At 53.9% G+C, this 13,901-nt stretch overlaps 1 protein-coding gene and 1 non-coding gene across 5 annotated transcripts in view; one reads left to right on the top strand and one right to left on the bottom strand.

Annotated features, from left to right (window-relative positions):
* Positions 1-13,901, bottom strand: part of TCOF1 (treacle ribosome biogenesis factor 1) — a 35,800-nt gene that overhangs the window by 8,747 nt on the left and 13,152 nt on the right. For 2 of the 4 annotated variants that reach the window (XM_066342946.1, XM_066342947.1), the window contains exons 16-22: positions 13,521-13,775; positions 13,236-13,433; positions 8,092-8,232; positions 7,785-7,904; positions 7,443-7,646; positions 4,946-5,056; positions 474-660 (exon numbers count right to left, since the gene is read on the bottom strand). In XM_066342946.1, the coding sequence (XP_066199043.1) occupies positions 474-660; positions 4,946-5,056; positions 7,443-7,646; positions 7,785-7,904; positions 8,092-8,232; positions 13,236-13,433; positions 13,521-13,775 (1,216 nt within the window). The remainder of the gene's footprint in view (positions 1-473; positions 661-4,945; positions 5,057-7,442; positions 7,647-7,784; positions 7,905-8,091; positions 8,233-13,235; positions 13,434-13,520; positions 13,776-13,901) is intronic. The other 2 variants (XM_066342949.1, XM_066342948.1) reach the window with 2 other exon arrangements.
* LOC136377991 (small nucleolar RNA U13) lies at positions 10,430-10,533 on the top strand. The gene has a single exon (XR_010746583.1). It is a non-coding gene; the product is annotated as a small nucleolar RNA U13 (small nucleolar RNA).

The following is a 13,901-nucleotide window of genomic DNA, read 5'->3' as shown; positions in this document are numbered from 1 at the left end:
TCAGATTCACAAACATCAAAGAAATCTCAGATGTGGGTCTGTCTGCCGCTGATAGATGGAATCCTTCCCTGCCATGTCTGTCTAAGGATTATCCGATCCCTTTTACATACCACCAGGAACAGGAGGCTCACTACCACCTCGCAGCCCTCTCCATGCTCAGGGTGTCAGTTGTAACAGAGCTCTTCCTTAGACCCTGTAGAAACCTGGGTCCTGCTGTGTGTAACCTCTGGCCTGGGTTCTACACTTTGGAGCTGGTACAGAGAAGCCCTGGCAAAGATTTCTCCTGGGCCAGCCCCTCATTGGGAGGAACCAATGTGGTACCCAGAGACCTTGCCCTATACCCCTCTGACCACTGGCTTGCTCTGTGACCCTGCCAGCTTCCTCTGCCTTCTGGGTGTGTGCAGGCAGCCCTCCCAGCTGAGCCTGGCATTTTCCGCAGGGGACTCAGCCCTTGGGGGCAGGCCCATGCTCACCGGAAGTCAAGCACTGAGTAGCAGGGACCACATCCTCATCCTCGCTCTCTGAGGAGGAGCTCCTGGCTGTGTTCTCCGAGGCCCGGGCCTCCCTCCGGGCGCTTGCAGCCTGGGCTGGCATGGGGGTAGCAGCCTGACCAGCTGGACTACGATTAGGGTCGACAAAAATCAGAGGGGTTTTAATCACCTTGAAAAACAAAAACAAAACACATCCCCCCAGTGATTAAAGGGGCCAGGGGGAGGGAAAGATGGGGTGGGGAAGGGCTTTAAGGCAAGGGGTCCCGAGAGCTCAAGGCAGCTGACAGAGGCCACCCCAGCTGCCCAGGGCACTCGTAGCTCACTCCAGCCCACGCACCCGCTAAGACCCAGCCCAGCATCTCCCAGCTCCCAGGAGCCCACCCAGCCCTCACAACAGACCCCGAGGTCAGCAGTGTTAGCTGCATCACACAGGTGGGGAAACCCTAGTCAAGTCCAGAGACGGGAAGATGCCTGCTAAAGTCACCATATACATCCAACCAGGAAGCTGTCCAGTCTAGCTGTCCCCACCCCAGATTCTGTTGCCGCCTGCTGAGATGTGGCCCAGCACACAGCAACCCAGCTACACTGGCCCAGTGCTTCCACAAATAAACTGCACGGGGGAAAACCAACAGGTCCACACTGAGAGCACCCAAAGCAGCGTGTGTCCCTTATTTGAACACATGATGTAAAAATCTCATTCATGAGATGGGGGAAATGGGGTTACCAACTGGGCAAGTCAAATTTTTAGGTGTGATCTGTGTTGTAGTTGTGCTTTAAAAAGAAGCAATCAACTGAGTGGAGGGTTTGATGAAATGGACCCGGCCCCGAGTTCAGATCGCTGAGGCTGGGGAGGGTGCGCGGCGGTTCTTTACGCTGCCCTATCTGTGGGCGTGTTTTACATTTTCCAATAAGACAGACAGAGGAAAACAAGCAGCAGTGCTCCCGGGTATTCTGTGGACCGCCTGGGAACCACAGCACCGGGGAATGTGACCACTGCGTGCGCAGCACACACAGCCACGGGCCGGGGGGGCAGTCCTCTTTCCATCCCCAAAGGTCAGGTCTGTGCTCCCTCCCTCGGGCCAGTGAGGAGACGGAGGCCGGCAGGAGGATGCTGCTCAGGTCGGGGTCTGGGACCCAGGACTCCTCCACACCACCAGCCCGCCCACCTCGCGGAGCCCGGCTCCACACCTCGCCCCCAGAAGGCCGTGGGAGAGGAAAAGTGAAAAGTAAAGCAGAAAGGGACCGCCGAGGGTGGAGGCTCTGCAGCGGGCCCTTCCTACCCCTGCCAAACAGCCTCCCCCAGGCTGCTATGATCTGCCACTTGCAGAACCTTCCTGCCCACGTGATGAAAGAGAGAAGGATGGAAAGTGGGAGAAGGCTTACAGTTAAGGGAGAGGGATCTATATATACGTGAGAAGACAGAAGAACAGATTGTCGGGGGACCAAGAGAGGCAACGAACCCACCGAGGCAAACAATAGCGTCTGGGATGTTAAAAGCAGCTCAGCAGAGAAAGCCGCTTCCTCCTCACTCCACCTGCCCACGCTGCCCGCCCCAGCCTGTGAGCTTGGGGGGGGGGGGGGTGCAGGGGACCACGGCCGACACTTGCTTCTGATCCCATCTCCGCCATGACCTCACTGTGTGGTCAAGCCCCTGAGCTTTGTGCCTCAGTTTCCCACCTGGTGAAAGGGCTGTCAGTAAGGTCAGCCTGTGTTCCCTCACCAGGGGTGCTCTGATGTGCTTTGGAAACTGCAAAACACCGTGTAGGGTGATGAGGGCCTTCCTTCCGGGGTGGTTAGGAAACGTTCACGGAAAGATGAGGCAGCCTGAACATTTGGCTGTGCCTCCATGTAGGCGCTGGGCAGTGAAGACCCAGAAGGAATACAGGAGATCCCTTCCTGCTGTAGGCTCCGGCGTCTGCAGAACCAAACATGGGGGCAGCGCTCATCACCACCACGCTCTCATTCCAGTCTGGGCAGAGTTAGGGCGAGGAGCAGTTGCCCAGGCTGCTGACGCTGGCAAGGGATAGCCATGAAGGCACAAGGTGGCAGAGCTCCAGAGGGCAGCTCTTCTCCAAGAGCCTCTCTCAGAACTGCCCCATCCCAGGGGATGTGGAGTCCCACTCGCTGGGAATGTGGCCTGGAGCCTCCACGGTTTGCAAGCCCCCAGGGTGTCTCATCCCAGGGGTGAAGAAGACTGAGACTGAGACGGCATATGGCCTCACCCGGGGTGACCTGCAAACTGGTGCCAAAGTTACAACTGGAAGTTAGTTCTTCAGGTACCAGACAGGAGCTCCTTCTAGCCATGCTATGGCTCCTGATTTGGTTTCTTTCAGGTCTTTTTTTCTCTCTGCTGGATCAGAAACGTTTTTGATCTGGTAGCTATGCCAAGCCTCACCACAGACCCTGGCGGGGCGAATACCAAGCACAGTGGGCTGAGACACAAACCATCCCCTGAAATCTCTCTCAAAGCAAGAGGGTGAACCCTTCCTCTGAAGGAGGGGAAACTGAGGCACAGTGAGGGGGCCTGGGAATGGAGCCTCTCCACCTCCCAGCCTGGGGCTCTGCCCACTGCCCTGGCACTGATCCCTTTCCCCCCGATGGGTTAACAGTAAAAACAGAGCGAAACTTGTCCATAGAGAAGTGCTTGCTAAAAGCATAATAATGAGCCCTGGCCGGTTGGCTCAGTGGTAGAGCGTCGGCCTGGCGTGCAGAAGTCCCGGGTTCGATTCCTGGCCAGGGCACACAGGAGAAGCGCCCATCTACTTCTCCACCCCTCCCCCTCTCCTTCCTCTCTGTCTCTCTCTGCCCCTCCCGCAGCCAAGGCTCCATTGGAGCAAAGATGGCCCGGGCGCTGGGGATGGCTCCTTGGCCTCTGCCCCAGGTGCTAAAGTGGCTCTGGTTGCGGCAGAGCATCGCCTCCTGGTGGGCGTGCCGGGTGGATCCCGCAGGAGTCTGTCTGACTGTCTCTCCCCGTTTCTAGCTTCAGAAAAATACAAAAAAATACAAAAAAATAAAAACATAATAATGATAATCATAATGAGTGACGAGGAAATTAAGGAGCTAAAAGCCCCCCTGGCCGGCGGAGGCAGCAGCTTCCCCAGGCTGTACTTTTCTCCCCATCCTCCTCGGGAATGCACAAGCTGTTTTCCCCTTCTTTTTAAATAGGGACTCCAGAATCTTCAGGACTAACGTACCAATTAAATGTTTCAGTTTAAGCATGATGTTCATTTTAATTGTGTTAGTCTGCCAGCCCGCCCCCACAGAGAAGGGCAAAGCGGCCCCCGCCCTGCCAGCTGTTTGATCCTGGAGGAGAAGGCAGCCACCTAAAGGCACCACAGAGCAGAGGGCAGCCCCCACCTCGCGCCCTTCCTCCCCAGAGAGGGGAGTGCTGGGGTGGGGCGGGGAGCAGGCCAGCATGTCGACAGCCTGGTCTCAACGCCAGCCCTGCCCACCTGCTATCAGCCATGCCTCCTGGGCAGTCCACCTGCCTTCTCTGAGCCTCATTCCTTCCTCCTTAAAATGGAACTAATGGGAGGACATATCCTCCTCAGGCTTGCTGTGGGGCTTGAACAGAGTCATAGGCACAGAGCCTGGCACACAGGAAGTGACAATAACATTAGCTGTAGCTGCCAGCACTGTTCTGTGTAATCTGTGCTAATGAGAACGCAGTGAGCAGCCCATCGCCGGGCGTACAGGCAGCACCGGACCTTACTGACGGATTGATTAGCACATGGAACATGCAAGGGGGAATGGATAGTTCCTACTGGTCTGGGAGCTGCAGAAGTGTCCAGGAGCTTGGGGCTAGAGGAAGACAGAGGGCAGTGCTATCTGCCAGACAGCCTGGGTCCACACGAAAGCCTGGACAGACATGGACCTCGGAAACGGGGAGACGGATGGGCTTGGTCCCGCCCTTGGGGCACAATTGGAGGAAGGTGAATGGAGCACAGAGCCTGAGAAGATGGGCCACAAGTGCCTGATCTGCCCTCGGGCCAGGCCCACGGGATTCCCGTGAGCCCTGCAGTGAAGACTCCTGGTCCTACACAGGGAGCCTGAGGACCAATGTCTGACCTTCCTCAGCTCTATGGGTCATGAGAATTTCAGGAAATCACTTCAACTCGTAGACCCTGAATCCTGATGTCAAGTGGGCAGCACCACGCGCCCTCCTGCAGGAGGGAGGATACTCCCTGCCTGTGGACAGCTGGCCTCCGGCCTCAGAACAGCTGGGCGTGCCACGGTCACGAGGCTGGAGGCAGAGCCAGCTCTGACCCTACACTGCCTGGTTCCGAAGCCTGGATGTCTACCTCCCAAGATTATCGTGCAGATAATGTGTTGAAACAGGAAAGAGCTCTGGAGACTGTGAAGCACTGTTTAGACGGGAAAGCTCTGCCCTCGACCCCACAAGGCCACCAGCCCAGGCCTGACTCCGCGGCGTCCTCAGGGAAGGTGTGGCCTACCTGGCTGGCTGGCAGCTCCTCGTCGCTGCTCTCTGAGGAGCCCTCTGCGCTCTTCTTGGGGGGTGCTGGGGCCAGTGCCTTTTTCTTGGCAGTTTTGGAGTTACTCTCCTTCTGAGGGGACAAGCACATGGCAGAGAAGAGGGGATGTTAGCTGGGGGGGGGGGGTACAGCTGAGGGGCCGGGAGGCCACAGCCAGTGAGCACGACCTAGGGATGCAGGGGGCCCCTTCCTGCACGTACATGGGAATGCTGGGGGTGAGGGAGAGGGGATAAATGAATGGACACAGGGCTGCTAGGAACACAGGCCTCATTCCGCTTGTCCTGACTGAATGTGAGAGGGATGTATGACTAGACACTGCTAAAACCTGAGGACTAAGTGCCATTGGCTGGGCATCCGAACGAGAGGTGACAGCAGCCTGGGACAAGGCTGCCGGGGTGAGCCAGTGGCCCAGCACCATTCACACCTGGCTCTAATGCCAGGTGTCCTAATGCCTGCCATCACTCCTGCCAGGCCAGGCGTAAACAGTGGGCAGGCTGGCTGGGTGCTGCAGTCAGGGGGCCGGAGGAGGAGAGGAGAGCAGTGAGGAGCCGGCGCTGCTGACCAGCTCAAGGGAGCCCAGGGCGCAGACAGAGGGCAGCTCTCTGCTTCCCAACTGCCACGATGGTCCCGCCGGTCACGACTCAGCCTAGCTAGCGAAGTGAGGCTGAGCTTCCCAGTTGCTTCAGAGAGGCTAGGAGACCCTGATTTATATGTGTCACTTCCCAATTTTTAAATGGGTCAACTAAAATACACCCTGCAACTGCCATGCTGGTGTCTTGCAGGCTTTGAGAAGGATGGCCCCTTTGACCAGCCAATCACGGAACTGCAGGCCCCTCAATGGTGAGTGGCTTTGGGAGGGACAAGTGCCTTAGATCTGAACCAGATGAGGTGAGATCAAGTTGGCTGGGGAATTTCTTAGCTCTTTAAAAGATGCTGCAGCCCTGTTGTGACAATGATGCAGGCGAAGCAGAGTTGGAAGAAATCTGGGCCACCAGTGAGGCTGAGGTCAAGGAACAACCTGTATAGCAGCCTTACCCAGGGACTTGGTACACCATGATAACCATTCCCTTTACTACCTAAGCTCTTGTGAATTAGGTTTTCTTCTACAGATTAGGACATCCTAACGGACACAGCAACTCATTTAAAGCTTAAAAAGGAAAAAAAAAAAGCTGCACAAGGCAAAATATGGCAGAGGCCCTTGCTGTCTTAGTCTGGCTCTGTAAACGTTCCTGGTAACAAGCAAGCAGAAGTGACTGTTGCCTGATGTGGGCCTTTGCTGACCCCAGCTGACTTCCTGTCCCTTCCCCCGGAGTGCCCGTCTCTACGCACCCCGGGTCTCCGTTCGAGCTCAGCTCAACCGTCTCTTCTGGCCTCTCAGGGCCCTGCTCCAGCCTCATCACATAGAGCAGTGCCAGAATATGCTCCAACATCCAGTCACCCGTCTTGCCCTACAGACTATCAGCTCCTTGAGGGAGGGTCGCCTTTTTTGATCCCTTTACCTCTATCAGGAAGGTAGGGGGCTCAACGGTTGGTCTGATGCATCGACCAGAGGTTAGTGCCAGGAGCATTTCACGGCTTCCTGCTGCTTGTTTCACTCATAAATAAAGCAAACCTAAGACGGGATGGTGCTTGGTCTGGTACGGGGACTTCTGGCTTTCTTTAGGAAATGGAAGATCCAGTCACAGAAGATACATTTCTACAAGGTCACCACTGGCTGGCACTGACAGGGACTGTCTCTCGGATGGGGCAAGGGCTCTCTAGTTTGCCCTGGTTGCCAACACTCCCTACTGTCTCTCCTGACACCAAGGCTCAATGTCAGTTGCCATCTATCACCTCTCTACCAGGCCTGTGTCAATCATTTCCATCACAGGTCCGAGCCCTGCAAGCCCTGGAGTTTGTTACTACGAACTCAGGCAGGACTCGGCCACCCCTGCTGCCTTCTGCAGGCAGACCGAGAGAAAATCACCCACATAAAACTCAGTTCCTCGTTTTCTGTTCCTGCACCCCAGGCTTCATGCTCGGCTGGACGAGCTCTCCCCAGGGAGATGCACATGCCCACGTGAGACCCCAGGAAAGGGACATGACTTCCTCTAGTTCCCCGGGGCCTGTGGTACCTGTACCATCACGCAAGCCTCCCCATGACAATCTGACTGTGACATCTTTGGATTCTTGGCCTCATGTACTTCGGTGGGAGTTTCTGGCCTGGCCTTCCATGGGCCGGTGTGCCCACTCACACCGTGGAGGCCTCGGGAGATACGGGAGTGCTTAGGATTCCTTTCATCAGGGTGGCCTTGGTTTGGGGAAGTTTCACAGCAGGTTTCAGCAAAGGAGACGTGGAAGACACCCTGGACTCAGTGCCTTATCTGGTCCTCCCTCCCCACCTGGCCGAGCCCCAGCTCTGACCGAGGAATGGGTGACAGTGGCTTGGCACTGTAGCTGCTTCCTCATTGGGTCTCACCTGAGCTGGGGTCGCAGTGCCCGGCGCCTCCCCGGCGCTCGCCGACTCCTTGCTGCTGCTGTCGGAGACCTCCTGCCTCTGCCTAGCTTGGGCGGCCGTGGGTCCTGTCTTCCCAGGGAGCAGCGCAGCAGGCCCTTTCTTGGGGGAACCCTTGGTGGGGATCGAGGCAGCTCTGACCTGGGTGGTCTTCCCTGAGGGCTTCGCCTGGGGGGCGACAGAAACAGAATCAGGGAAGGAGACACAGAAGGACATGGGCGGGGCACACGCAGCCGTGTGTGGGGACTCCAGACACAGAGGGGAAGTGTGGAAGCCTAGGACTGCCCCTGCCCTCCCCGGCCTCACCTGAGCGGATGCCGCCCCCTCGATGTCCGTCTCATCCTCACTGCTCTCGGAGTCATCCTCAACTGGCCCCGGGGCCTGGGCAGCTGTGGCCACTGCCTTCCCCACAGCTGGAGGCTTGACCTGAATTGCGAGGTAGCAGTATTGGGCAAAGAAGTGGAACGTACAGTTCCCGTTAGGCTAAGCCCCACCATGGCGATGGTGCTGAGGATGCTCCCGCCTGCACAGGGCCTTTGTCCAGGCTGGGGCCACTGCTCGGTCCTCCTCTGCTCCACCCCCGGCACCTCCTGTGGCTTTTGGTCTCACTTGCCTTGGCCAGGGACCCCTGTTTGGCTAGAGCAGCTGCAGTGACCACTTTCCCAGGAGCTGAGGCTGCCCCTTTGGCTGAAGACACTCTGGTGGAAGAGGCTGGGCTGGCTTTAGTCTGAGGGGTTTTCACTGAGGCCTTCACCTGGAGAGAACAAGGAATGACGGAAGGAAGGTGAGATGCAGCAGAATGGTCAGCTGGGAACATGGACTCGGGAGTCAGGGCCCAAGTTTGGATTCTGGCACCTCCATGGAACAGCTGTGTGAACCTGGGCAAACCCTTTAACCTCAATGGGCCTCAGTTTCCTCCTCTGTAAAATAGGATAATAATATGGCCCAGCCACAGGGTTATCATGACAATGACATGAGATTCACTGTTTAACAGTTGATGGTAAGTAACAAACACAGAAACTCGTTATTGTGAGCACTTTTCTTAGTGCTAGCTCAGCACGAGACTACCCCGAGCAAAGGTGTCTTCTAGGCTCCTTTTCAAACAAATGATTAAGTTCTAGCTAATGAAATTGAGATTGAGCACACATTTGATTTTCTATACAGGTAGGAAACACATGTCTCCGTCCTCTGGCTGGCTGGGATGCTGACGTAGTAGCTGGCACCTTAGCAACCAACTTAGCCTATGAGGTGGGAGCCAGGTTCTGAGGATGGCAGAACAAAACAGAGAACCAGTGTTGTTTGAGTTTTTCTTCGGCTTAACCTAATGTTACTTGATTCTAGGGAATCCCTAAAGTGCCTGTCAAGGTCCCTAGCAAATAGAGACCTAGAGAGATAAGAGTACTAAAGAACGAAATCCTCGACAGGAGTGCAAGAGCGAGACCCGCCGATGCGAAACAGAATGGGCCACCGGCAGCTTGCAAAGCCCCTGCCTGTCAGAGACGTCACTAGATTGGGGCCAGAAACCCTGCGCAGCCCAGTCCCTCACCCACAGAGGAACAGTGAAAGCAGGAATCAGACTTGAAGACAGTCCCCTATAGCACAGACGATGGGTCACGTACATCCACGGTGCTCACTGGTACAGCACTCGGTTCCCCACGGGGAGGAATGCCTTTTACAGATGAAACGCAAGGTACGAAGGCTGACCTGACCCGTCAGTACATTTTTTTTTTTTACAGAGACAGTGAGTCGGAGTGAGGGACAGACAGGGACAAACAGGAATGGAGAGAGATGAGAAGCATCAATCATTAGTTTTTCTTTTTTCTTTTTTTTTTTTTTTTTCATTTTTCTGAAGCTGGAAACAGGGAGAGACAGTCAGACAGACTCCCGCATGCGCCTGACTGGGATCCACCTGGCACGCCCACCATGGGGCGACGCTCTGCCCACCAGGGGGCGATGCTCTGCCCATCCTGGGCATAGCCATGTTGCGACCAGAGCCACTCTAGCACCTGAGGCAGAGGCCACAGAGCCATCCCCAGCGCCCAGGCCATCTTTGCTCCAATGGAGCCTTGGCTGCGGGAGGGGAAGAGAGAGACAGAGAGGAAGGCGCGGCGGAGGGGTGGAGAAGCAAATGGGCGCTTCTCCTGTGTGCCCTGGCCGGGAATCGAACCCGGGTCCTCCGCATGCTAGGCCGATGCTCTACCGCTAAGCCAACTGGCCAGGGCCTCATTATTTTTCATTGCGCGTTGCAACACCTTAGTTGTTCAATGATTGCTTTCTCATGTGTGCCTTGACCGTGGGCCTTCAGCAGACCGAGCAGCCCCCTGCTGGAGCCAGTGACCTTGGGTTCAAGCTGGTGGGCTTTTGCTCAAACCAGATGAGCCCGCGCTCAAGCTGGTGACCTCGGGGTCTCAAACCTGGGTCCTCTGCATCCCAGTCTGACGCTCTATTCACTGCGCCACCGCCTGGTCAGGCGACCCGTCAGTACATTTAAAAGAACTGAAATCACACAAAATACATTCTCCAGCTACCACAGGATTAAATGGGAAATCAAAAGAAAGAAATCTGCACCATCCCAGACACTTGGAAATGAACCGACTTCTAACCCCACAGTTCAAGGAATAAAAATAAAAACATCATTTCAAAATTCATGGGACGAAGGTAATTTTGTTCTAAAAGGGAAATTTATAGCTTTACACACTTACATCAGAAAGAGTTAAAATAAAAAATTTATATTCTACCTTAGGAAGCCAGAAAAAAAGGGAACACATCAAAACCAAAGTAAAGGAAGGAATTATAAAGGTCAGAGTGGAAATTAGTGAAATAGAAAAGAAGAAAACGATAGAGAAAACTCAATAGAAACCAAAGTTCTTTCCTTGAAAAGAAAAACAAAATCGACGTCTTTAGCTAGACTGATCAGGAAATAGGAAAAGACAAAAATTATCAAAAATTAGATCCTTTTTCGGTTCATAAGTGTGATGATTGGGTGTTCACGCTCTTGTGTGACATGTGCCTCCCTCAAAACTTGTTACGACATCGGCACAATACCCATCTGACGTGAAAAAAAGAAAAAAAAATCAAAAATTAGGGAAGAAAGCAAGACATCAGTATACACTCTACAAAAATGAAAAGGATTTTAAGGGAATATTATGACCAAATTTATGCCAACAAAGTCAACAAATGAGATGAAAACAATTTTTTTAGAAAGGCAAATTATTAAGTGTCCAAAAAATATTAAAAGGCAGAAAATATTAACTGACTCAAGGAAAAAAAATATGCAATATCAAATAAAGATATTGATTTAGTAATTAACTCCCCCCCAACCACCATAAAAGCCCAGGATCAGATGGGTTCACTGGTGAATTCTATTAAGTAATAGTACCAATCTAACATAAACTCAAAAAACAGAGTAAAGTTGATTTAATATCTGAAAATTAACTAATGTAAAAAAACAAAACAAATAAAAAACCCCTCCAAATATGACAAAAACCCAACTCCAACTCGTGATAAGAACTCTTGACAAACTGGCACTAGAAGGATCCTTTCTCAATCCGATAAAGGGCATTTATGAAACCCTACAGGTGACATCCTACCTAACGGTAAGAAACTAAAGGCTTACCCCTAAGAGTAGAAACAAGGTGAGGATGCCTGCTCTCACCACTACCATTCAACATGGTATTGGAGGTTCTAGTCACAGCAATAAGGCAAGAAAAAGAAATAAAAGACATCTAGAACAGAAAGGAAAAAGTAAAACTGTCCTTATTTGCAGATGTGCTCTGCATGTGTAGAATCTACAAAAGCTACAGATCTGATACGGAAGTGTAAAATGACACAGGATGTAAGATCAACAGGAAAAGGTAGGCCTAGCAGACATCCCACCACTTATTCAGCCCAGATCACACAAGGGCATGTAAGTCCTGAATAATCTCCTTCCTGAGTCTCTGGCACCTTTGTTTTTCGAAAACCAACCCTTGCCTTTCCTACTTTTTTTTTGGACCATGGTTCCCAAATGGATGGTTTACTTAGAGCTGAGCAGCTGTCACTGAGCAGACCAGAGACTGACTCATTTCTGACCTCAGCTAAGCCGAGCAGTGTGAAACCCAGGTAGTATGAATAGCACTTTGAGGTTGAGGCGATACAAGTGTTACCTCATTTAACCCTCAGCATAATCCCACAACAGAGGCATGGTTACCACTCTCATGCTGCAGATGAAGGCAAGGACAAGGGGGGTGGTCAACAAGACCCCACCCGTTTTAGCAGAGGCTCTTCAGACCTCCTGAAGCAAGGAAAGAGGAAAGGCACCATGTCCGACAGGGCATCAGGCTATACGCTAAGCCCCTAGAGAGGGATTAGCTTCTCTACTTTTCACCCCGAGAGAAAGTAAGGCCCCAAACCATAACCATTTCTGGGGCTGGAAAAGTTGTGGCCAAGCTGTGGCAGGAGAAGTGAGATGGGCAAAAGGCTGGGCCCTCACTGGGAGGCTGGACTGGAGCAGGTCACCAAACAACTCCTTTCGACTCCAATCTCCTTCCCTGGAAACCAACGCAAATGAACACCTGCCTCACGGGACAGGTGGCAAGACACATATTTAAGTGATCGGCATACTGAACTGGCTCGGGAATGTGTCTGCAGCTTGGGAAAAGGGGGTAGGAGCCTGCTGAGCTGAGACGTGAGGAGGGCCCACAGAGTTTAAAACCTCAGCTGAGGAATCACAGGACCTTGGGTCCCACAAGGTAACAGTAGAGGGGAACGAAAAAAATCCATAGACATCTGTGAAGAATGACTCATTTGAGTGGTTAGTGTGTGTGTGTGTGTGTGTGTGTGTGTGTGTGAGAGAGAGAGAGAGAGAGAGAGAGAGAGAGAGAGAGAGAGAGAGAGAGAGACAATTATAAACAGTGAACAGTGGGTGGGTGAGTGCAGGGCGTAAGCTATCTCCACTTCTCCGGGCTCCACCTGGCTGGACAATGACTCCCAATTCTGCTGCACAGGCCCTGGCTGCAGGCAGACAGAGCTGGCTGTGAGCAGCCCCTCGCTGGGTGTGGCATGTGAGACCTTATTAAATTCTCAACCCTGCAAGTGTTGACTTTAAATTTACAGAAGAGTAAACATCTGTAAAGAGTAAACATCACTTTTTAGGGACTTGAACCCAGACACCAAGCCCACCACTGGTTGCCCCTACCACACTGTCTCCGCAGTGACCCCACCAGAATGCTGTTTGGGGCAACTCACCCAAGCCGGGCACTCTCCCACACCTGGGCTTGGCAGAGGCTGGGGTTTCTCTGGAACACCCCATTGTCACCTGGCCAGCTCAGCCCAGTTTCGATGCCACTTCCTCCCAGAGGCCTCCCCTCGGGAGAAAGCCCTGGCCGCTGTCACTTGCCATGCTCTATTAGCCCAGGCACGCACCCTCTACCGCTGCCCGACCCCACCATGCTGGAATCACCTGTGTACAGGCCCCCACCCCCCTCCCAGGCTGAACCCCGAAGGCAGGGCCACGGGAGCCCCAGAGAGGAGAGTACCTGGCTGACAGGCTACTCAACAGAGCCTACGGAAAGCAAAGGGGACATTAGTGGGAACTCAAAAGGCCACGCAGGAGCCCTGATGGGCAGGAGATAGAGTAAAAGTGGGGAATGAGGCTGAGCTGAGGCTGCCCGAGACTTCTGCGTCCCTGGAGACGATGACAGAGCCCAGAGAAGCCCATTCTCAGCCCTGGCCCAGGCACTGATGGGGATGGATGGGCTGGCTTGTGCGAGGCCTCACCTGGGCTAGAGCCGAGGTGGCTTCTTCGCTGTCTGATTCTTCCTCACTACTCTCTGAGCCTGTGTGTGTCTCAGCTTTGACCTGGGCCTCTGTAGGCAGTGCCTTCCCAGAGAGTACCGGGGTGGTTCCTTGTCCCGAGGGCCCTTTTGGGGGTGCCGAGGCAGCTTTCGCTGGGAGGCTTTTCCCCACAGGCTTAGCCTGTAATGGCATGAGAGAGGACTGTCACAGGAACCCCAAAGACCATGGGGGGCTGGCCCTGAGTCAGCGAAGCACCCTTGTCCTCACCTGTTTCCCTGCTGTGGCAGGAGCCGTCTCCTCCTCACTCTCTGACTCCTCGCTGCTTGAAGAGGCCTCCTCTGGCCTCTGGGCGTTCCTGGCCACAGCTGGGGATGACGTGCAGGCTGGCGAAGTCGCTGCTCCTGCTTTCCAAGGGGCTGGTGTGCCCACCTGCACTGGGGGGGCCTTGGCAGATGCAGGGGTAATGGGAGTGCCCTTCCTTGGGGAGGCCTTGGTCTGAGGAGTTTTCATGGCTGCTTTTGACTGAGAGGACACAGAAGTTAGAAGCTAGAGAAGAATCCTGCATTCCTAGCCTCCATCTGTCCTGGGGTGAAGCTCATTGCTGTCCTTCCCCACAGCTCCCTGTGGGAGCTGCCCAGTGTGGGTCAC

The sequence above is a fragment of the Saccopteryx leptura genome, chromosome 6 (assembly GCF_036850995.1).
Source record: "Saccopteryx leptura isolate mSacLep1 chromosome 6, mSacLep1_pri_phased_curated, whole genome shotgun sequence".
In the NCBI taxonomy this organism is placed as follows: Eukaryota; Metazoa; Chordata; class Mammalia; order Chiroptera; family Emballonuridae; genus Saccopteryx; species Saccopteryx leptura.
The sequence above is the reverse complement of the archived record's forward strand: the minus strand, read 5'-3'. Positions and strand labels throughout refer to the sequence as shown.